Source organism: Mizuhopecten yessoensis, unplaced genomic scaffold, assembly GCF_002113885.1.
Source record: "Mizuhopecten yessoensis strain PY_sf001 unplaced genomic scaffold, ASM211388v2 scaffold10647, whole genome shotgun sequence".
NCBI lineage: Eukaryota > Metazoa > Mollusca > Bivalvia > Pectinida > Pectinidae > Mizuhopecten > Mizuhopecten yessoensis.
The window spans coordinates 209,055-234,212 of record NW_018408651.1 but is presented as its reverse complement, the minus strand read 5'-3'; the positions used below and the strand labels follow the sequence as shown (position 1 = coordinate 234,212).

Below are 25,158 nucleotides of genomic sequence, written 5' to 3'. Positions count from 1 at the left end.
ACGGCCCAGAAAAGTCTTTACTAAAAACTGTGCATTTATTGATCTTTCACATTGAAGTTAAGGTCCGGCTACCTAACTAAGGTAAACTACTGCATAACTTTTGTTTTGTAGGTGATGCACACCCAGTGAAAGTTTCATAAAGATATTTTGAACGGTTTAAAATTAACCGTCAGGGCGAAACTATTTAAAATGTTGCACTTATTAGACCTTTTGCAAGTGCATAGGGTGTTTTGAAGTTGTCCTTACTACATGTAGTCCTTTGTAGATGGTCGCTACACGAGTAGGTTTGAAGACAGTTGCAATCCAATACTAATCCGTTATTCTCGTCATTGACCACTTGGATGACGTTTGATCAATATGCGTTGAGAAATGACATCAATTGAGTAATTGACAAAGCTTTTCTATAAATATTACATGTCTACCTGCTTCAAAATATTCTCGTAACAGACCGCTCGCTGTATGAAATTTGATTAAAATCTATGTATGTTAAGAAATGAAGTGGCTTGAATGACATCAATGAAGCCTGTCTTTGTCAGAAATCAAATCGTCCACCAATTATCTTGACATTTGGACCTCGATTTCACTGGGTTTATTCTCTTGCTGTGCCCGACCAATGTACCCACTTTGAATAAACTTGAAATCCCTTTAAGGTGTCTACTGTAATCAAACGGTTCATCCCTCATCTTGACCTTTCTTTTGTCTAACTCACCCTATAAAGTCGAAATTCTTGGCGAACACACGATGGATATCCAAAATAATTATTACCCATGCCAAGATATGCTTGTTTGTTTGGGTTTTACGTATTAACAGCTATGGTCATTCAAGGACGTGCCAGGTTTCGATGATGGAGGAAAGCCGACGTTCCCAGAGAAAAGCCACTTAAGATCAGTTCCTGGCGACTGCCCTACGTAGGTCTCGAACTCGCGACTCAGTGGTGGAGAGCTAGTGGTAGCAGAAGGTCAGACGCCTTAATCACTTGGCCACCTCGGCCCCTCCCATGCCGAGAACTTCCGGAAAAAGATATATAGTCTGAATTCAATCAATGATGATTCCTTTAATAAATTACTATTAAAAACACGAGGCCAAAAGGGCATGTTTCTTTTGTTACATGAAACTGACATATAGGTAACTTCAGACCAAATTTGGTAACTAGCACAAAAGACATTTTCACATCTCTTGTTTGAATGAAATTTGAAATTTCAATTTTAAAACTTTTAACCTACATTGACCTTTGACTCTGGCTAGCACTTAAAGTTGACCTTTGACCTCATTACTGTAATAAAGAAAAACGATGCACACAGCTGGTCTACATAACATACCGAAGTATCATGACTCTAGATCAAAATGTTCTTAATGGGGCCATTACACCATAACGTTCTGGTCAGCGTTTTATGACGTTTGAGGAAACGTTGGTAATCGTCCGTGGTCGCTGGAATAGCGCCTGAAGAGTGTTGTGTGAACGCTGGTAATCGTCGGTGATCGTCGATGATCGGCGGAGAACGTTTGTCCGAAAATAAAGTTTTGAACAGGCACAAAAGTTCTCATGGAGACCAGCGTTCTTCAACGTTTAACCTGAAACGCTGGAGAACGCTAGAAAACGTTCGTGGAACGTTGTACTAACGTTCGCCGGACGTTGCACGCGTTCGGCTATTGTTAATCAGTCGTTACTTGGATGTTATTTATCGCTCACAATCTTTGCTTTGCAGTAGACGACTCACTGGCGACCTGTCAACGACCAATGAACGGACCCCAAGCGCCCGCAGCGTGTGTCACACGTTAGTCACACGCTCGTCTAACGTTGACTAATCGTTCGTCGCGCCAGTGACACGTCAGCACACGCTAATAGTTTTCAGTGGTGTCTTACTTGGTCGCTGGTAACACGCTCCTCATGCGTTAGTCACACGCTAGTCATGCGTTAGTCGCACGTTAGTCACACGCCAGATGTGTCCACCTCACCCTAGAACGTTCGAAAATTGAACGATTAAACATTCTTAGAACGTTCATCGAACGCTGACCAGAACGTTATGGTGTGACAGACCATTTAGATACATGTATTGATGTTTGAAGTTTTTTTTTACATATTTGACCCCTGTGACCTTGAAATTAGGTCAAGGAAATTTTAATTAGGAAACTGTATAGCATTTCATCCTAGCTACCTTCTGGCCAAATATCATGACCTTTGGGCTTATGGAACTTGAAAAGATTTTTTTTTAAGCTTTTAACCCATGTTGAACTTTGACCCTGACTAGTACTTAAAGCTGACCTTTTACCTCATTACTGTAATAAAGAAATACGTTCGCACTGCCGGTCTACATAACATACCCAAGTATCATGACTCTAGTCGTAATGGTTCTTGTCGTAATGGTTCTTAGGATTGTTTTTGAAATTTTTAACATAGTTGACCCCTGTGACCTTGAAATAAGGTCAAAGTCATTTTAATGATGAAACTTTATAGCACTCCATCCCATGTACCTACTGGTCAAATAGCATGACCCTAGGTCCTCTAGTTCTTTTTCAGAAGTCGTTTAAAAGACGGCCGGACGCCGCAATACGGCATAACCTCACATGGCTTTTCGGGCCAGGTGAGTTAACACCCAAACGCTAGTTTCCTAATCAGATATGTTTGCTCATATCGTACGAATATTAAACCTATAATTATGGTTTTTCTTCAAATGTAAATTTTATCCGATTGATCTTTTCTTGCTTAGACGACTAGAGAAAAGGATGGAAAAAGAACGATAACTTTTTAAAACAAGAGGCCCAGAGGGCCTGTATCGCTCACCTGTTTCTTTTGTTACATGCAACTGGCATATAGGTAACTTAAGACCAAATTTGGTAACTAGAACACAAGACATTTTAACATCTCTTAAACGGTTCTGAAGATATTGTTGTTTGAAACTTGAAATTTTAATGTTTAAGCTTTTAACTCATATTGACCTTTGACTCCCGACTTGCACTTAAAGTTGACCTTTGACCTTATTATTGTAATAAAGAAAACAATTCACACAGCTGGTCATCATAACATACCCAAGTATCATGATTCTAGTCCAAATGGTTCTTAGGATATTGTTGTTTGAAGTTTTTAACATAATTGACACCAGTGACCTTGGAAGTAGGTCAAGGTCATTTTAATGAGGAAAATATAAAACACTTCATCCCAGGTACATACTGGCCAAATATCATGACCCTGAGCCTTATGGAAATTGAAAAGAAGGTTGTTAAAGCCTTTGACTCCTGTTGACATTTGACCCCAACTTTCACTTAAAGTTGACCTTTGACCTCATTACTGTTATAAAGAAAACAATTCGCACTGCTGGTCTACATAACATACCCAAGTATCATGACTCTAGTTCAAATGGTTCTTAGGATATTGTTGTTTGAAGTTTTTAACATATTTAACCGCTGTAACCTTGAAAGTAGGTCAAGGTCATTTTAATGAGGAAACTTTATAGCACTCCAACCTAGGTACCTACTGGCCAATAACATGACCCTGGGCCTAATGGAACTTGAGAAGAAGATTGTTAAAGATTTTAACCAAAGTTGACATTTAAACCCCCCACTAGCATTTAAAGTTGATCTTTGACCTCATAACTGTAACTGAGAAAAATATTCGCACTGCTGGTCTACATAATATACCCAAGTATCATGACTCTAGTCGTAATGGTTCTTAGGATTGCTGTTTGAAAATTTACACATATTTGACCACTGTGACCTTGAAAGTAGGTCAAGGTCATTTTAATGAGGAAACTTTGTAGCACTCCATCCCAAGTACCTACAGGCCAAATAGCACGACCCTAGGTATTACCGTTCTTCAAAAGAAGTCGTTCAAAAGAAAACGTTGACGGACGGACGACGGACTACGAACTACGGACGACGGACGCCGCAGTACGGCATAAGCCCTTCGGGCCAGGTGAGCTAAAAATTGTCGTGAGCTTAGAAATATAACAAAGAATACTTCAGTTTTCAAACATATAAAACAACGTATGAATGGAGGGACAAGCCACATGCAGTTCTAATGAAACGTTACAGAAATGCAGTTTCACTTTCATATTTCAAATAAATAGAAAATTTCTACAAAACGAAACGAAAACAGCGAAGACATATTAATTTATAGAATGAACAAATTATCAAAACAATTTCATCCATCAACATCTGTTTTAAAATGATATTGGAAAAATAATTAAGTGTCTAATTAAATACATCTGCAGCAACATGTACTTTGTAATTAAATATAATGAAAATACCCAACCATAAATAGCGTGGGAATTCCAGTTTCATTATTGCTAAAAATAGAAAGAAGTTCATCGCCAAAGCCGTTATTCCTAGCCAGCAAGTAGCAGCACAGCCATTGTCAGGATTTTCACAGTTATACATCAATACGTGTAAGTAATCCTATTTTCGACATCTATATTATTATCTATTCGTGTAAAAGAGAGATGTCGTAATCCTCGTGGTGCTATTCAAAGACAATGTTGAGTTAAATCTAACGTAGAGCAGGCGAGGCTGATACTTAGGCATCAGTGTCCTCCTTGCTCAGTAGTTCATACATTTGTAGCTGTGTGTTACGCTCCAGTTTCAATGTTTTATAAATGGTTCACTTGAGTGGTAGAAGTATGCTGTCAGTTACATTGGTCTGTATTAATACAATGGTTTCAATTTACTGTCCTCACCTATTTTTCTTAGTTAATTGTTTATCACTTTTGACACGTGAACGCAATGGATTTCATAAACATTTATTTCACGAGCCTCGCCGAGTCGCGCAAGGGAAATTCAACAAATTCTGATATTTTTTTATAAACTCTGATATGGCAGCTGACACTTTAAATTTCTCAGTATTATGGTTGGTATATCACTTTCAATAAAAACAAAAAAAAAATCATTTTGCTGCCGGCTCTCCTGTCATCGATAAGAAGACACGTTTTACCGCCAGACTGCTGGTTATTCTAATCCTAGCTGTGTTATAATCATCACAGCTGATTTAAAGGATATGAAATCAAAGCCATTAATACAATGCTAAATATTTCAAGATTTTATGATTTTATTATTTTTCCAGAATTGGAGATAATCTTTTAAAATGAATTAAGTCGACTTAAAGTAGACTTCTAAAGTAGACTTCTGCTTTATCAAACTCAAAAACGTATCAAACAATAATCAAATAGATCTCTATAAGTTTATTTTCAAATATAAATAAAGTATGACAAGGGAGACAACCAGAAAACAAAAGCTACAGATGTAGGTCAAATTGCATTTTCTCGGAATCGCACTTTCTCTTTCATTCTAAAATATACATATAATAATACCATTTTTGTTGGATTTTGTTAAGATACTTGTAGAATAAATTAATCCTAGAAATTAAAACTCTATAATCCATCAAAGTATCGCAGTGACACACGACACAGGAAATATGTCCGGTCATACGTGTCCGGTCATACGTGTCTGTATGTTTTGTTGATTTTATATTTTTGTATTTGTAATCTTGATTAAAGCTGATAGAGTACTAAAGAAAGATGATGCCTTCTGAAATAGACCGTTTCCTGTTTGTTAATGACATAAAAGTAGCCTACATACATCATATAAGTTCTTGAAATGATTAATTAGACAAATGTAAAAGTTCCTTCTGAAATTTGTTTCATGGTTGTCATCATGGCCATATTTCGGCGCCCGTCCGTTAACTTTTTCTTTTGAACGACTTCTTCTGAAAAACTGAAGGACCTATGGTCACGACATTTGGCCCAGGATATTAGGCCAGTAGGTACCTGGGATGGAGTGCTATAAAGTTTCCTCATTGAAATGACCTTGATCTACTTTTAAGATCACATGGGTCAAATTTGTTAAAAACTTCAGACAACATTATCCGAAGAACCATTTGGACTAGAGTCATGATACTTGGGTATATTATATAGACCAGATGTGTGAATCTTTTTTTTTTAATTACAGTAATGATATCAAAGGTAAACTTGAAGTGCTTCCCATGGGTCAAAGGTCAACATGGGTTAAAAGCTCTAACAACCTTCTTCTCAAGTTCCATAAGGCCCAGTGTCATGATATTTGGCCAGTAGGTACCTGGGATGGAATACTCCTCATTAAAATGACCTTGACATAGTTTCAAGGTTACAGGTGTCAAATATGTTAAACACTTCAAACAACGATATCCTAAGAACCATTTGGTCTAGAGTCATGATACTTGGGTATGTTATGTAGGCCAGCTGTGAATCTTTTCTTCATTACAGTAATGAGGTCAAAAGCAAACTTAAAGTGCTAGCCGGGGTCGAAAGTCAACGTGGGTTTAAAGCTTTATAATCAAAATTTCAAATTTTAAACAACAATATCTCAAGAAGTGTTTAAGAATTGTTAAAATGTTTTGTGATCTAGTTACCAAATTTGGTCTAAAATAACCTAAATGTCAGTTTCATGTAAAAATTAAATGAAACAGGTGAGCAATACAGGCCATCTTGGCCTCTTGTTTCTTAATAATATGAAGGTTGTTTTTTTAGTATGCTATAATGTGTACCTTGTTGTTTTGTAGTCAGTAATTACACCTGTCAACGCTACACATATACTTTATCATGAACAGGAAATCATCGATATCCTTGCTTCCCCAACCCACAGTGTCTACATGTCGCAGTTGATGCGGTATTGTAAAGTTTTCTCCATACATAAATGATTTCCGTGATAGATGTTGACTGCTGCCAGACAAAAATAATAAGCATAGGGTTTCCGGGGATACAGGTTGATTTTGAGTTCGGATTACAGTTTTAATGACTTCCCTATTCTCTTAATAATAATAATGTTTATTTCAGGAAATAGATCATAGACATGACATGTAACATGACAGTTGACATACATATTACAGTACAACATACATATATATTACTAAAAATTTAAACAGAATATCACAGGTTTTTGGGGCAGTCCAAGGAGCAGGTGATTGGGGCATCCCCTTCCTACAAGCTCTCCGGACGCTCAATTATTAATGAACCTACATGCATTAAATTATCGTCAGTAATAAAATATTGTATTATCTTAAAATATTATATTATATATGAAACTAAAATTCATAACTGATTTTAAGATATAGGTAATTATATTTATACAATTAATACAACACAAACATTGATCTATAAACCTGAGGATAGCCCATGAAAGCTCGAAAGCTTATTTCCAATGGGGTCCATGTTATATTGATCACGGGGAAAGATTTTTGCAGGAGGGAATGAATGACAACATATTAACTTTATTGTCAGTACCTATAGTAATTCTGTAATGACTATATAATCTAAAAAACACACATATATATATGTTCAGGTCTAAATAGTTAGCCCAACTTAAAATATGTAACGTGACTTTCCAACTATTTATATTTAAAAATAATCAAAAATAATACGGTACAGATGTCGTCAGCACGTGGATTGAAGTGACACAAAGTTTGTTTTCTTAGGGTTGGGGATCCCCCTACCAGCAAAGTCTACTTGTTTTGTGCCACTGCAATCACATATAATTGTGTTATCAGCATGAATTTTGAAATTTAAAAGCGAGTTGTTTCTTCACTGCTGCCTTAAATGCATATATGGATTTTATACCCTTGATTTTGTCAGGCAGACTATTCCAGTCATGGATCCTGTTGAAATAAAAAGTACAGGGTACTTTAGTAAATTTTAGTAAAACAGCCAGTTTTATGACATACCGGTTGGATATCATGAAATAGCCATTTTTATTATAAGCCTTGTAATAATAATGATTCAGACAGTTTTGTTTTGGACATAGTGAAAATTATAATAATACAGCCAGATGAATTTCATACCTTGTGAATAGTATTATGATACAACCATTTTTTACATACCTGTTTATTATGCTATAGTAACAAAGCCAGATTTAAGAGCCATGTAATTTAAGGTTCCGCAGCTGAAACTCATTTTTTTATTGCACCATATTTACATACCAGTGATTTTTTTCTGGCATAATTGTTTGATTCTCAATTTAAGAAGCAAAACGAACATTATTATAGGATACTGCTAAACAATGATTGAAGAAAAAGTAATCCTTCAAAAATCATTTTACGTGTGTTTGTTCAAAAATCAATTTACGTGTGTTTGTTCAAAAATATATTTTATGTGTGTTTGTATCTGGCGTCACAAAGAACACTTCTTGGGCGGATGTACACTACCATTCGTGCACCATTAGACATATTCCTCCGCCAATCATATTCTTTTCTGCTGTAAGCAAACTGTACATAAAACTTCTTTATCCGAATCTTATTGTTTAATGTTAAACGTTTCCTTTATGTTTTTTCCAGGAACTGTCAACTGCATCATAGAACATACAAAGATGTGCGGGAGACTGATGTCTATCCTGATCCTGTGTGGGGATGTATTCGACTTTATAATGGACTGGGTATTCTACGATGACATTAAGAATGCTCAGGATGGTTTAGTTTTTGGACCTCATGACAAAAAACTTGTAATGGCAACACTTGTTTTCTGCATAATTGGGACGGTCACCTTCATCACAGAATGTGTTATTAACAGACTAGAATATAAATGGAACAAAAAAAATAATTGGAGATGGAGTGAGAAATTAGATACAATATCTAAGATTTCAGAGGTGATGACAATGATAACACTGTTTATTGAAGATCTGCCTCAGATCCTCATTAACCTTGTTATTGCCTCGTGCCGGGAAGACGTTACCAACATTGTACAAATAGTAAAGGCTACATCAGCATTAGTTGAAGTTGTTTTACTTCTGGTCATTATGTCTGTGAAATATTGTCAGGCTAAAAGGCAAGGGGAAATAGAAGGATGGAGAAAAAAAATCTTTGGTGTAACAATCTTTAATTCAATCCTGATATTAGGGCTTTCGTCAGCTGTGTTTTACCTGGAGATCAACTTCAACAAGGAAAAGATAGACTTTGACAGCCATGGCTTGGAAGGCAGGGAAGCAGATCGCTATCTCCAGGGAGTCGATGTTTTTATGAAATCTCCAACCATTCCAAACATGGCGGATGATCAGTGGCTGAATATCACGGATGTCAAAACCATAACGAAATTCCCTGATCAGTCTTCAAATATTGTGGTAAGCGTTTTCGTCAATGAACAATATGGATGGATGAATAAACAGTCCACTTCGTCTGGGGAAACACTGTCGTGTTACCAGGCAACACAGACATCGATGATGAGTCCTCTTCCTTCAGCAAAATGCCGCGAACTTCTGTCTAATGCCACCGGCGGTACTTACATAACAGTGAAGCTGGAGTATGTCCTCCCGAACAGACATCAGCCACTAGGGGATATACTCTACAACTACAGGGTCACCGATAAAAATTGTAGGCCAATCTCATCACCAGGGGTACCCCTGACCTTTAAATACTTTAAGGGAAAACCAGACATCATGATCAGTCATTTCTTTACCCGAACAACTGACCTGGATGATGTAAGAGATGTTTGGAAGACTGGGAGAGCCTATTGTACAAGCACTGCACGTGAGCATCCTAAATTTTCCTCTGCAGTGCAAGTACCCTGTGTGCCTTTGAAGTAACTGTGTAGTCAGGGGGAAAATTACCTCACGAAATAATCTTCATTAGGATTTATATCTCCCGCCATTCATTTTCTGTTTACATTCAACATGGCTAAACAGAGTATAAACCAGCAATAAAGTGGTGGGAAAAAAAGTGAAGTCAAGTGATGGGCTTTAAAAGCCTACTGCTTTTAACAGTTTTCATTGGTTATATCTAGTGAGTTTGACTGTGTTCAATGTTTTCTAGTGTGGTGATTTTGAAAGTGTTCATTGTTAAGTCTAGTGAGAATCACCATTTTTTACTATTTCTAGTCCAGTGTTTGAATGTGTTCACCCTTAAGTTTAGTGATTTTGACCATTTTTTTTAGTCCTGTGAATTTGAAAGTGTTACCCTCACCCTTCATGTTCAACCTATGGATGAGGTCAACAAAAATGTTTATCAAGAGTGTTATTGAGTAATTTCATGGAGATTACAAATATAGAGATGACTGTTACCATGGTGATGACCTATCTGTCAAGTCAACTGTTACCATGGCATCTGTTATCACAGTTATTATATACCTTTGGTCAAAACAGTTGCCATGGTGATGACCTACCTTAGCAGCATGTAGAGCTGACTCTGGCATATGTATTTGTGGGAATGCATACATGGCTCCCTTCACTTCGTTACATGAAAACCTCTCCATGCTATTAAATGTCTCTGTCACCATGTTGGCTTTCACTTTCAGATCATTCAGAACCTTGTTTTTCTCCTGTAATAGCAAAGTAGATTGCATTATGAATTTTAGATATTGTATCTTTTGTTATTAAAATAAAACATTTGGTAAATGTTACTCTATGTGTTATCAAGCTGGTGTGAGTAATCCTTGACTGGGATCGAACTGTGTGGCCACATTTATAGGTGATGCCTCCTGTCCCAAACACACACAAAATCAGAGAAGGGACATAACTCCCATCAGATATTTGAAATTAAATACTTTTGCAATCTTGCAACTACCGTACAATCACGTCTGTGAAGTTTTATATTTATAGGTCAAGCTGGTAAGTAGGATATTCTTGGAAATCAGAAAAGGTACATAACTCCCCCGCCCCCCCACCAAAAAAAGAAAAAAAAAGAATAACTTCCAAGTGTGGTGATAACATCTATAAGTTTTACAAATTTTGATAACAATGGTTAAGTTGTACAAATTTTGTGAAAGGGGCATAACTACCATCAAAGTATCTAGATAAAAAAGAAAGCAGACACCCAGCAAACATACCTTCATGAACAGGTCGTATGAAGGCTCTCCTGGGCGTGGCGGGTTTACTACAACATCCATGGCCGCCTGTAATGAACAACAACCATCAATGTAACCTATACACAGTCAGCATTGTCATTTGTTTGTAGTGTTAGACAAGTCAGATCAGCTAACATCAATATAAAAATGATTTAACACGTATTAATGTATCTAATAATTTGATTCACACGGTGAATTGATTTTGGCTCACACACTTCTACTTTCAATGTATTCTATGAAAAACTGTCTTTTAAATTTTACCTGACCAGCAACAGAAGAACACAATTTTGCTGAAATTGATTTCAGTTGTTGAACTTTAACCTCGGGGTCAAGGTTAATGACCTCACAGTAACCTCCTCTAAATCCACATCTGAAATATAAATGAATAAATATTGGATTTTAAATCTTCTCACATAATGATTGATGTTCTACATGATGAAGGTATTACTAATGCCATGGGATATTCACTTTAGGTATGAATAGTTTTTGAAATGAAACATTACCAAATCTAACACCTTAAACAATTAACACAACTAGATTGATATTACGTTCTTAACTCGGCCCCAAGCACATGTGCATTTATAAAATTATAATAGGTTAGTTATGAGGATGGAATTCCCACAACACATTACAGTATGTTCTGGGAGATTTTGACACTTCTCAACATGTGAAAAGTGGGCTAAATTTTTTAATTGTGTTTGTGTAAGAAAAAGTTGCGAAAAAAATTGATAAAAACAATTATTATTAGCCCCCTAAATGGCAACTTGTTGTAAGACTGGTCTCGGTAAGGTACATCCCCTCCAAAACAATCTTGTGCGGAATATGCTATCGACCCATCATCAATTTGTACTTGAGAAGGGCGGCAAACATGTGCACAAATCTGTACAATCTGTTAACAAACGATTGATGTGGACATACTCTCTATTTCCTGCCTGTGAAATGCAGACATTGTACAATCATACATTTACAAGCTACACTAAAGACCAGATGAGTATATCTTCAAGGGTTATTCATAAGTTATTATTGGGAAAAAAACACAAGGATTTATTTTTTTCGAACAGCAACTTCGACCTAACACCCAAAATTCAAAGATTTGTTTGCGTTCATTTGGGCAACTTTCACACCAAGTATGAACTTTGTATGTTGATTAGTTCTCCAGTTATCACCTGGACAACAGCAATGAGGTTAAACTTTATTTTTAACAACAATGACCTTGACCTCTGATGCACCATGCCCGAAATCAATAGGTTCTTTGTGTCAAGTAGGGTAACCCACACACCAATTTTGAAATTTGTCTAATCATTTGTTCTCAAATTACCATCTCGGCAAGTCCAACCAAGCAGAATTATATATTTAGCGACAGTGACCTTGACCACTGACAGATGATGCTCAAAATCAATAGGAGGATACCACTAGGACACCCAAACATTAAGTTTTAACTTGACATGATCATTGTTCTTAAGTTATCATCTGGACAAGCACTCCTACACTCAATATGTGTACGAGATTACAAATATATACTTTTTCTCCAAGGGAAAACTTACTCTCCCATGTATCCCTTGGAAACTGACATGAAGGATGCAAGCTCCATGTCCTTGTATTCTCCTCCCAACTCTGTCATTACCTTCTTAAACGAGTGGAAGGCTGCTCCCTCTGCATACACGTTGTGTTGATACACCTGTACAGTATACAGGTAGTATATATAGTATTAGTACACCTGTACAGTATACAGGTAGTATATATAGTATTAGTACACCTGTTTATACACCTGTACAGTATACAGGTAGTATATATAGTATTAGTACACCTGTATATACACCTGTACAGTATACAAGTAATATATATAGTATTGATACACCTGTACAGTATACAGGTCGTATAGATAGTATTGATACACCTGTACAGTATATAGGTAGTATATATAGTATTGATACACCAGTACAGTATACAGGTACAGGTATACAGGTAGTACATATAGTATTGATACACCTGTACAGTATATAGGTAGTATATATAGTATTGATACACCTGTACAGTGTACAGGTAGTATATATAGTATTAGTACACCTGTGTAGACATTAAGGGTAACACAGTATTGACACACCTGTACAGTATACAGGTCGTATATATAGTATTCATACACCTGTACAGTATACAGGTAGTATATATAGTATTAGTACACCTGTACAGTATACAGCTTTTGATTTTGATTTGTTGAAAATATGAACGAAATAATTAACATTTTTGAAAGTCTGGTTATCGCCTTTACATAATATATGTATGCATCACCAATCATAAAAGAAACGATGGATAGTTCATTTATGTCAAAATCAACAATAATTGTGCCCTGACGGAAGCAAGCAGATGATTTAATTCTTAATGTAGGAGAAAGATGGAGTATCGGGAGAAAACCTGTGTGGTTGGGTAGGTGACCGGGATTGAATCCGGCCATCTTGGTGAAGATGAGTGCACTATCCACTGCGCCAACCGACCCATCATATACGTTATGCACAAGAACAAATATCCCAAAAAATCTACATACGGGAGACAGGGGCAAGTTCGGCCACCCCTAATAAAAAAAAAATTGAGCTGGTATTTACTTAGCAGTTAAGTTGGCTGGGCGTTCACAAGGAAAAAAAGGGAAAGGAAAATTCTAATGTAAAATTACTAAACATGAGAAAATTGTTTCTGAGAGGGTAGTATCTAAATAAAATCATGATCTCGCTTCTAGTTATGCGAACTTTCTGTAAACGGAATTGCTATTTTTTTATGGTCAAACGTGTAACATATTGACAGCTTCAAATGATATACATAAAAGCCAAGCCAAGCACTCACTACCATATTGCTATACGATAAGAATTTATTGAAATATCAATTTGGGCCCGGATAGTTTCGGCCAATGAAACGGTGGCAAGTTCGGCCCATGTAACACATAAAAAGTCGTAAAATTGGCGGTTGCATACTTATGAGGTCATAATTAATTAAGCTGATTCCAATGGGGCCAAATTAACCTGAATGCCTGTCCGAACTTATCCCATGGCAGGGCTTGTTCGGCCATCCGATCTTCCGACAGTGAAAATTAAATAATGTTCAAAAACAGACATGCATGCTGCCATACTTCCCAGAACAGATTTTAATAAAAATGGGCCAAACTTGCTCCTATCTCCCCTATTATTATGTCGGTCTTAATCTCATTATATCGTATTAGTAAACCTGTATAGACACTAAGGGTAACACAGTATTTATACACCTGTACAGTATACAGGTAGTTTATATAGTATTGATACACGTGTACAGTATACAGGTAGTATATATAGTATTGATACACCTGTACAGTAAACAGGTAGTATATATAGTATTAGTACACCTGTACAGTATACAGGTAGTATATATAGTATCAGTACACCTGTATAGACATTAAGGGTAACACAGTATTGATACACCTGTACAGTATACAGGTAGTTTATATAGTATTGATACACCTGTACAGTATGCAGGTAGTATATATAGTATTAGTACACCTGTATAGACATTAAGGGTAACACAGTATTGATACACCTGTACAGTATACAGGTAGTATATATAGTATTAGTACACGTGTATAGACATTAAGGGTAACACAGTATTGATACACCTGTACAGTATACAGGTCGTATATATAGTATTGATACACCTGTACAGTATACAGGTAGTTTAGAGAGTATTGATACACCTGTACAGTATACAGGTAGTATATATAGTATTAGTACACCTGTACAGTATACAGGTAGTATATATAGTATCAGTACACCTGTATAGACATTAAGGGTAACACAGCATTGATACACCTGTACAGTATACAGGTAGTTTAGAGAGTATTGATACACCTGTACAGTATACAGGTAGTATATATAGTATCAGTACACCTGTATAGACATTAAGGGTAACACAGCATTGATACACCTGTACAGTATACAGGTAGTTTATATAGTATTGATACGATACACCTGTACAGTATACAGGTAGTATATATAGTATCAGTACACCTGTATAGACATTAAGGGTAACACAGTATTGATACACCTGTAAGGAGTCTACAGGTAATATATAAGTCACACTAACAGGGAGACTTAACATTAAACATGGATAATACCGATTCAATATAGCATTCTGAAAAATATAGAAAATTGAACTACCTGGTATTTGTTGAAACTGGTTGCCAAATGTTATGTCTTGATATTCATTTATTACACTTTCTTACCTCATCAGCTAAAATAAAAAGTCCTTCATCCTTGGCAAACTTTATCACATCTTCTATATTTTGTCTGGATAAAACTGAACCTAAATAGAAAAAAAAAGATGAAAGAATGGAAATTGACAATAAAAGTTCTATTCAATTGAATCATCATTAAAGGAGTCAAGCACTGGTTCTTAAATCCTAGAATCAACCAACCAGTGGCACATCTCTACCACCACCACACCAAGTAAGACCTTAGGACATCTGTGATCATCATCACACAATAACAGCCAAACACTGAGTGAATTCCTACTTACCAACCTAACCAGAATGATCCCTGAACATCTCTATCCTCATCCCATCAACTAAATTACCAATCACTGAGCCTCAATCACAAGACTTGTGTCACAGGCTTGTTCAGATTTAGCCTGCCTCCCAGATTTTTAACTAAAAACATAAGCCAATTCGAAGTATAATTGTTGGGTTGCCAGGGTTACATGTATTTATTAATCAAATCATGTAAAAATCATGGTTCAGTCTAAAGCAAACCTGTAGGGTTACCAGTATTACATGTATGTACCAGACTGAATCATACCTGTAGGGTTACCAGGGTTACATGAATGTACCAGACTGAATCATACCTGTAGGCTTACCAGGGTTACATGTATGTACCAGACTGAATCATACCTGTAGGGTTACCAGGGTTACATGTATGCACCAGTCTAAATCATACCTGTAGGGTTACCAGGATTACATGTATGTACCAGACTGAATCATACCTGTAGGCTTACCAAGGTTTAATGTATGTACCAGTCTAAATCATATCTGTAGAGTTGACAGGGTTACATGTATTGGTCTAAATCATACATGTAGGGTTACCAGGGTTACATATATGAACTAGTCTAAATCATACCTGTAGGGTTACCAGGGTTGATGATAACAATGGCTCTAGGTTTACAGTTTGGTCTCGCTTCATCAATTGATCTCTTCAGCTCGTTTATATCTAGGGCCCAGTTCTTGTCCTCATCCATGTAATATTTTATCTGAAAGAGTATCAGTCACTCGTGTTATAAATGTGAGTAACTGCTGCTAGGACCAGATTCACACATCCAGGGCTGTAATCACATACATTGAGTACCTAGTAAGATATTTCATTTCCCATGAATTTGTGGGATTAAACAATTACTAAGTATACGTATATTAAGAACATTCTTTGGACACCATTCAACAAGAAACGTCTAGTGGTCACTGTTGCTTTCAGGAATGTAACACCTTGTTCAGAGAATAATTAAGAAAATATTGAATATTCACAAAACCTGTTATACCAATGTACATCATCATATTAAACATTAGTACTGGAAACAAAATCTGTTATACCAATGTACATCATCATATTAAACATTAGTACTGGAAACAAAATCTGTTATACCAATGTACATCATCATATTAAACATTAGTACTGGAAAAAAAACCTCAAAATTCTGCTTCCATCATGATGACCTCTGACCCTTAGACAAGGCTCCAGACCAATGAGTGTATGCATGTGTCAGAGACGGGTACATTCATGGTTATTTTACAGAATGGGTTGAGGTAATCAGGGATTGGGCGGTACAATGTATAGGTATACAGAGGGTTGGGGGAATTTACATATTGTAAACTAACAAAATATGTGTTGTGCTCGGGTATCATGGATGTGTGTGTATACAGACAAAGTTGAGGAGGGGGGGCAAGATGTCATAAACTTACAGAATCTGTGTTGTATAGTCAGGTATCAAGGATGCGTTAATATACAGAAAGATGCAAGCGGGAGGGGGGCCCACATATCATAAACTTACAGAATCTGGGTTGTATAGTCAGGTATCAAGGATGCGTTAATATACAGACAGATGTAAGGAGGAGGGGGGCACACATATCATAACCTTACAGAATCTGTGTTGTATAGCCATGTATCAAGGATGTGTTAATATACAGGCAGATGTAAGGGGGAGGGGGGCACACATATCATAAACTTACAGAACCTGTGTTGTATAGTCAGGTATCAAGGATGCGTTAATATACAGACAGATGTAAGGGGGAGGGGGGCACCCATATCATAAACTTACAGAATCTGTGTTGTATAGTCAGGTATAAAGGATGTGTTAATATACAGACAGATGTAAGGGGGAGGGGGGCACACATATCATAAACTTACAGAATCTGTGTTGTACTCCGGTATCAAGGATGTGTTTGTATAGAGACAAAGTTGGGGGGAGGGGGGCAAAGATGTCCTAAGCTAACAGGAGTGAGGTTTTCACAGATATACAGACAGAGGGTAAGCACATACATTGTCAACTTACAGGATATGCATTGTACTCTGCTATAGTGGCTGTGTATAGAGGGTACTGGGGGATGGGAATCATCACCCCCGCTTGACCACGCCCAGATTCTCCAGTCATCAACATCTTCATTATGGTCTACAATAAAACATGACACAACAGATAATAGTAATAGTATGGACAAAAGACATGATACTTGATAGAAGAAAGCAAATATACTTGTTTATTCTACAGAGAATTCGATCTGGTCAATAAAATTATGCAGATCAATTAAGCAGGATTTGTCACTAGATAATGGTGGATGATGAGATACTGTACGGGGTTTTTAATTTCGCTATATTCACGCTTTGACTAATATCTGCGAATTCTAAATGAACTCAAATCAGATAATCATCGGTCAACTTGGCAGTTAATGTAAAAACAACACTTACATATAAGTGGCCAAAACATATTTATGATTACAGTTTACTCCTACAAAGGTACATACACTTTTGATTTTCTTTCGAGTGATGTCACTGGTGGATGACGACGCTCGGGATCAGTGTTTTCAAACGGGTTACCTATATTTCGAGGTTTAGCCTTAAATGATGACATTCAAAATACTTTGCACGACACATGGGATAAGGCCGCACAGTGAAATTTAACCCCCGCGAATATGTACTGAATACGAAACCCCGCAAATTTAAAGCACTATACACTATTGAATGTTTTTTGGGGTGATCTGAGGCCTGATAAACAAGCTTCTAATGTACACAAGAGACCCAGAGGGCCTGTATTGCTCACCTGGATCTTTTTGCCAAGCAATCATATATACATGGCTATGGATGAGGGATCTCAACCATTTCAAAGTTATGGCCAAGAAATTAAGTCATTAAGGAAGGGGTCGGACCAGAAACATTTTTGCCTTAACCCTCAGACCCACGGGTTAACCCTGCAAGTGGTACAATTTTAAACGCTCAACCACCTTAGAATGCTAGAAAACAAATGTGATTGATATTCATCACTTAGTTCCAGAGAAGATGTTGTTTAAAGCCATTTGTACAATTTTGAATATCCACAACCTACTGATGGTTTCAGTCAAATTTGGTTAAATTTCTATCAGTGGTTTGCATGAATAAGTGGTTTTGAGAAATGTTTGACAGACAGACGACAAACGCTGCGATACGGCATAAGTTCACACTGGTCCTTCAGACCAAGTGATCAAATTAAATAAAGACTAGTAGAAACTCCTGAAGCCTTCATAGTTGCCATGTAGTTTGTTAATCGTTTTGCTTGAATAGTACAAAGTAGCTTGAACATGTCAGCAACTAGTCATAGAAGAATACGTTAGTTAGAAACCAGGCTTCATTAGTTCCTACTCTTCTTATCTATTATACATGTATTTAGACAAATTTATTTTTTGAAGGCTCTGTACATCATTAAGTATCCTCCTGATACCCAGAAGATTAACATGTGGACTTACAGAGAGTTGGTACTCAGGGTATGTTTTACAACTTAATCTTAAAACCTTAAGTTTACAATGTGTTTTACGGATATCAACATGCATTATCAAAGATCAATGAGATAGGAAATTACTTTTGCACTCTTTTTGATGACACAGAAATATGTTTCCATATTTTTTTACCTTAATACCATCACTAGCACCTGTACACAGGAATATATCATTAGAGGAGGCTGGGATACCGTCTCGCTCCTGAATGTAGTTAGCAATGTCCTCACGCACTGCCAGAACACCAGAACTGTCACTGTAGGCACCTGTCAAACATCAAAAACAAAAGTTTAACAGCAGATAATACATGTGACTAAGTTCTTGTTATTACCCAATAGACTATATAAACTATAATTAGTCATTTTTGACTGTTTCTGGCTTTTTGTCCAATTTCGGCCGTAGGGGTGAAACAGTCAAAACTGTTTTCCCGGTCAAAGCGAACTGTTACCCGGAGCGAATTTGATGCACAGAAATCCCCCCTCGAGAGCCCCGTTCAAGCGTTTCGATGACCGTGACTCAGTGTTGTTTAAGCAGACGAAGCAATGCAATGGCGAGTCATCATTACATGCAGCATTGATACTGATATGTATTTGGTAATAAAACAATTGTTTCAATGTTATTTGGGGACAGTCAAAACTACCATCCCTTGGTAGGAGGGAAGCCCAGTGGAACTGTTTGCCCGAGGTCGCTGACTGTTCCCCAAATAGCCATGAAACAATTGTATATTATAATCAACAAGATAAGTCACACACGCTTAAATTCTAAATTTAACACAAATAGTGAAATTATATATTCACTCATTCAACGTTAAGTTTGTTGACTTGCAACTTTTAGTGTTAAGAGTAATGGAGCTAAACGGATGTAACCAAATTCACAGTGACCTACATTTGATTAATCCTTGTAGAACTTGTCATACTGTATCCACATTAGAAGTATGATGAATGCTGGACTTGTAGTATTATAGTAATGGAGATTTGTAAAGTTGGATGTAGATGTACCGTAACTACGAATCAACCTAAAAGGGAAACTCTTAAATTAATGCTCCCTCTACCGTAACTATGAATCAACCTAAAAGGGAAACTCTTAATGCTCCCTCTACTGTATCTAAGAATCAACCTAAAAGGGAAACTCTTAATGCTCCCTCTACTGTATCTACGAATCAACCTAAAAGGGAAATTCTTAATGCTCCCTCTACTGTATCTACAAATCAACCTAAAAGGGAAATTCTTAATGCTCCCTCTACTGTACATGTATCTACAAATCAACCTAAAAGGGAAACTCTTAATGCTCCCTCTACTGTATCTACGAATCAACCTAAAAGGGAAACTCTTAATGCTCCCTCTACTGTATCTACGAATCAACCTAAAAGGGAAACTCTTAATGCTCCCTCTACTGTATCTACGAATCAACCTAAAAGGGAAACTCTTAATGCTCCCTCTACTGTATCTACGAATCAACCTAAAAGGGAAACTCTTAATGCTCCCTCTACTGTATCTACGAATCAACCTAAAAGGGAAACTCTTAATGCTCCCTCTACTGTATCTACGAATCAACCTAAAAGGGAAACTCTTAATGCTCCCTCTACTGTATCTACGAATCAACCTAAAAGGGAAACTCTTAATGCTCCCTCTACTGTATCTACGAATCAACCTAAAAGGGAAACTCTTAATGCTCCCTCTACTGTATCTACGAATCAACCTAAAAGGGAAACTCTTAATGCTCCCTCTACTGTATCTACGAATCAACCTAAAAGGGAAACTCTTAATGCTCCCTCTACTGTATCTACGAATCAACCTAAAAGGGAAACTCTTAATGCTCCCTCTACTGTATCTACGAATCAACCTAAAAGGGAAACTCTTAATGCTCCCTCTACTGTATCTACGAATCAACCTAAAAGGGAAACTCTTAATGCTCCCTCTACTGTATCTACGAATCAACCTAAAAGGGAAACTCTTAATGCTCCCTCTACTGTATCTACGAATCAACCTAAAAGGGAAACTCTTAATGCTCCCTCTACTGTATCTACGAATCAACCTAAAAGGGAAACTCTTAATGCTCCCTCTACTGTATCTACGAATCAACCTAAAAGGGAAACTCTTAATGCTCCCTCTACTGTATCTACGAATCAACCTAAAAGGGAAACTCTTAATGCTCCCTCTACTGTATCTACGAATCAACCTAAAAGGGAAACTCTTAATGCTCCCTCTACTGTATCTACGAATCAACCTAAAAGGGAAACTCTTAATGCTCCCTCTACTGTATCTACGAATCAACCTAAAAGGGAAACTCTTAATGCTCCCTCTACTGTATCTACGAATCAACCTAAAAGGGAAACTCTTAATGCTCCCTCTACTGTATCTACGAATCAACCTAAAAGGGAAACTCTTAATGCTCCCTCTACTGTATCTACGAATCAACCTAAAAGGGAAACTCTTAATGCTCCCTCTACTGTATCTACGAATCAACCTAAAAGGGAAACTCTTAATGCTCCCTCTACTGTATCTACGAATCAACCTAAAAGGGAAACTCTTAATGCTCCCTCTACTGTATCTACGAATCAACCTAAAAGGGAAACTCTTAATGCTCCCTCTACTGTATCTACGAATCAACCTAAAAGGGAAACTCTTAATGCTCCCTCTACTGTATCTACGAATCAACCTAAAAGGGAAACTCTTAATGCTCCCTCTACTGTATCTACGAATCAACCTAAAAGGGAAACTCTTAATGCTCCCTCTACTGTATCTACGAATCAACCTAAAAGGGAAACTCTTAATGCTCCCTCTACTGTATCTACGAATCAACCTAAAAGGGAAACTCTTAATGCTCCCTCTACTGTATCTATGAATCAACCTAAAAGGGAAACTCTTAATGCTCCCTCTACTGTATCTATGAATCAACCTAAAAGGGAAACTCTTAATGCTCCCTCTACTATGTTGCAGTGCATACAAAAATAAAATCTCGCAAAACCTGGACTCATATCAGTTCTACCTAACGGAAACCTGTGAGAGACACAATATAACACATAGTACATAACACACCTATACTGCTACCACCACAGCTGTCGAGGACTCGCTGAGCACGTTCCTTGGCGTCTGATGGATATCGTGGGTCTGTCATCAGCATAGCTGGATCTGTACATAAAGCCACCACCTACAGGGCAATAAACACCTCATTTTATTTTATATCATTTATTAAATCATACATAGCTAGAGTTTTTAACATTACACTTATACAGTAATCATTATATGTAAATATTTATAAACTGAACAAAAACAATTAACATATAAATATCAAACATTATATTCGTGTACATTTACAATTTATTATAGCTTATTTACATACAATGAATTCAAATATTGTGAACTTATTTCAATGTCATTTGATTTAAGAAATATACAACATGCATTCAAACATGGAATTGCTCAAAATTTCTTTACATCGTTAAAATATATCTTAATTATTAGCTGGAAGTGACATACATATATACCAGAGCTGGGATAAATAGAGACAACCTGATTACATTCCTAATATTGCCTACTTGTGGTGTTGTTTTGAATCCAAATGATTCCGATCTTTACATCCCTGACCAGTGACAGACACTTCTGGCCAAATGTAAACAATAGTCAGTGCGTAACCATACTCTGACTAAAACAGACGTTCTGTCCATGGACCTTACCTGCTGGAATTACGTCTCTCACCACTTATCACCTGATGACAGAATCTCCTATCAAAACCTGACTTTGCCAAATGTGGCTATGAAACAAGGTGATTTGCAACAGTGGTATAATTTGTCAGAATTGTGTCAAAAATTATCATCCACAACAAATCTCTATTGAATGTTGCAGAAAAACAATCTTCCAGTTATAATTAATATAGTAGTCCACCAAATAAATACCCACTCAAACGATACCTGATCATGAGCTGTGTTTGTGATTGGAAGCCCTCTCCTTACATGTAATTAATATACAAGTGACGAGTAGTTAATATCTAGTCATTCGTACTTCGTAGTCATAATCACACGTTCACTAATATAGTTACATAATGATAATCAACACATTAACAAAATACTAAACATGAAAATTTCCAATGAATGACAAAAGCATTCCATATATTCTTTATTCAGGTTTTTTCATTTACACAGATTCAATTAAAATATGTAGAATGTCTTTTGTTTACAGATTAATGTCTCCTTCTGGTTTTTACTACAAATGGTTTAGTTTTAAGATCATGCTGTTATACATGTGTAATGTAATAAAGGTTATAGGCATATCACAGAGACTGTTATCAGTACCACTCATCAGTGACTCCTACAGAAACTACACCGCTATATACCAACCTGTCAGAAACTACACCGCTGTATACCAACCTGTCAGAAACTACATCGCTATATACCAACCTGTCAGAAACTACACCGCTATATACCAACCTGTCTGAGGAATGTAATGGGTGGTTGTCCTGTGGCATGACAATCCCCAATATTGGCTCTGATCACATTTGGGAAAGGCTTCTTCACACCCTGGTAAATAAAATCAACAACTTCAACAAGGAGGACTGGACAAAGGGATACAGCAGACAACATTTACTGCCTTTCCTCAGATGAGATTCTGGTTTAAAATATGTAATATAACGGCTCATCAACACATGAACAAGAGCCCAACGGTTGATTGAAAAAACATGTTAAATGAAAATGAGAGAGCAAATGAAAAGGTATGAGAAAAACTTCCACTTATCATTAAAAGTAGTTTTATTTATACATGTATGTCATGGTTAGGTTACAATCATATCTTTCGGAACAGATCAGCAGTTTTCATATTCAGATAGTCTAAAATAAAGACTTATAGAACATTATTTTTTTTAATTATAGAGATTTTCTTGTTTTACTGAAGGTTATACATGTATATACTAATCAACAACACGTTCCACTGTAAACAACTCACTCGTGACACGCTATGCACTGAACATCATGAGGCAACTACTATTAATATTGATCTTGTTAGACTTTCAGTCGCTGGGTATATTATATCCCAACATACCAGTGCCAGCGACTGAAAGTCTTGACATTTAGATCAATATTAATAGTAGTTGTGTGCCCCTGTGGTCAGTCTTGAAATATTGTGACATGTTTAATACGTTCATTGTTTGTGTAGAAAGTAAAGCTTTGATATCACATATTTCTAAACTGATGAATCTTATTGAAGGTATCAACCTACTTTTATTTATATAACAGAGCTGAAAGCAGAGGAAATGTAAACATATATTCTTATAGTCAGAATAAAATCTGTGGATCTGATCATGCTTATTCATATTATCCATAAGATCACACGGGCTTGCACTTACTACTGAGGTTGACTGAAAGCCTAACAAGATCAATGTTATTAGTAGTTGTGTCGCTGTGACCACGGAATTATTAGATTATCTGTGCAGACCTGTTTATCACAGGTCCAGCACACTCTGCCGATTGAGCTATAAAAACTCCAATAGTCCATAATTATACTTTACATGGACACATACTGGAACATCTTAGTCAGGCCAAGTATCTGGGTGTAACACTATCATCTGACCTTAAATGGGATTCACATATAAATACTATCTGCCCAAAAGCAAATTCTACGCTAGGCTTTTTAAGACGAAATCTTAAAATTGGCTCAACATCAGCCAAAGTACAGGCATACAAATCATTAGTTCGACCATCACTTGAGTATGCCTGTACAGTATGGGACCCTCACACCCAAACAAATATTGACAAGTTGGAAATGGTCCAGCGAAGGGCAGCGCGCTATGTGCTCAATAAGCACAGGTACAACCATCGTACCTCCAGTGTGTCAGAAATGTTGGACCACCTAAAGCTGCGCCCTCTAGCAGATAGACGTAGAGATGCTCGTCTGACCATGCTTCATTACATTGTAAACCAGAAAGTCGCTATCGTAAAATCAGACAGATTAATCCCTACAGTTAGAAAATCCCGAACAAACCACCAGTTTTCGTATCAAATTCCCCACTCAAAAACCCAGACCAGAAAGGCATCATTCTTCCCTCGAACTATACCCGAGTGGAATAAACTCCCACCTGACATTATTTCGAGCCCCACAACGGAATTATTCAAATCAGCCCTCTACCGTCACCTTTCAAACGCAAATTAGACCATCCCGTATCTTTTAAAAACAATCTCTTTCCATGTTTCACTCCTCGTCTGACATTTTATCTTCAAATTGTTGAAGTTGGTCAGTACCATTTAGAAGTAGAAGACCTATATAGCTATATATACACCTATAAATTATAGCTGTATTGGGCTATATTTTCTCAGATTTCAAATTTCATTAAAGTCGCATAAAACAATAAGGTTAATGG

The 25,158-nt window shown here is 36.8% G+C and overlaps 2 protein-coding genes across 7 annotated transcripts in view; one reads left to right on the top strand and one right to left on the bottom strand.

The window, feature by feature from the left end:
• The window catches only part of LOC110461645 (alanine aminotransferase 1-like), a 60,659-nt gene that overhangs the window by 30,589 nt on the left and 4,912 nt on the right, over positions 1 to 25,158 (bottom strand). For 5 of the 6 annotated variants that reach the window (XR_002464161.1, XR_002464163.1, XR_002464160.1 and 2 more), the window contains exons 2-11: positions 23,237 to 23,326; positions 21,849 to 21,960; positions 18,946 to 19,076; positions 17,343 to 17,459; positions 15,920 to 16,049; positions 15,031 to 15,110; positions 12,335 to 12,468; positions 11,052 to 11,160; positions 10,773 to 10,838; positions 10,110 to 10,265 (exon numbers count right to left, since the gene is read on the bottom strand). Coding sequence is in view for 2 of the 6 variants with exons in the window: in XM_021515202.1 (XP_021370877.1) it covers positions 10,110 to 10,265; positions 10,773 to 10,838; positions 11,052 to 11,160; positions 12,335 to 12,468; positions 15,031 to 15,110; positions 15,920 to 16,049; positions 17,343 to 17,459; positions 18,946 to 19,076; positions 21,849 to 21,960; positions 23,237 to 23,326 (1,125 nt within the window). In the remaining 4 variants the exon portion in view is untranslated. Of the gene's footprint in view, positions 1 to 6,842; positions 7,619 to 10,109; positions 10,266 to 10,772; positions 10,839 to 11,051; positions 11,161 to 12,334; positions 12,469 to 15,030; positions 15,111 to 15,919; positions 16,050 to 17,342; positions 17,460 to 18,945; positions 19,077 to 21,848; positions 21,961 to 23,236; positions 23,327 to 25,158 lie in introns of those variants that run through there. The other variant, XM_021515203.1, reaches the window with a different exon arrangement.
• Positions 4,299 to 10,004, top strand: LOC110461646. The gene is made up of 2 exons (XM_021515204.1): positions 4,299 to 4,382; positions 8,294 to 10,004. Exon 2 carries the CDS (start codon positions 8,326 to 8,328, stop codon positions 9,532 to 9,534), a length of 1,209 nt encoding a protein of 402 aa, XP_021370879.1. The 5' UTR covers positions 4,299 to 4,382; positions 8,294 to 8,325; the 3' UTR covers positions 9,535 to 10,004.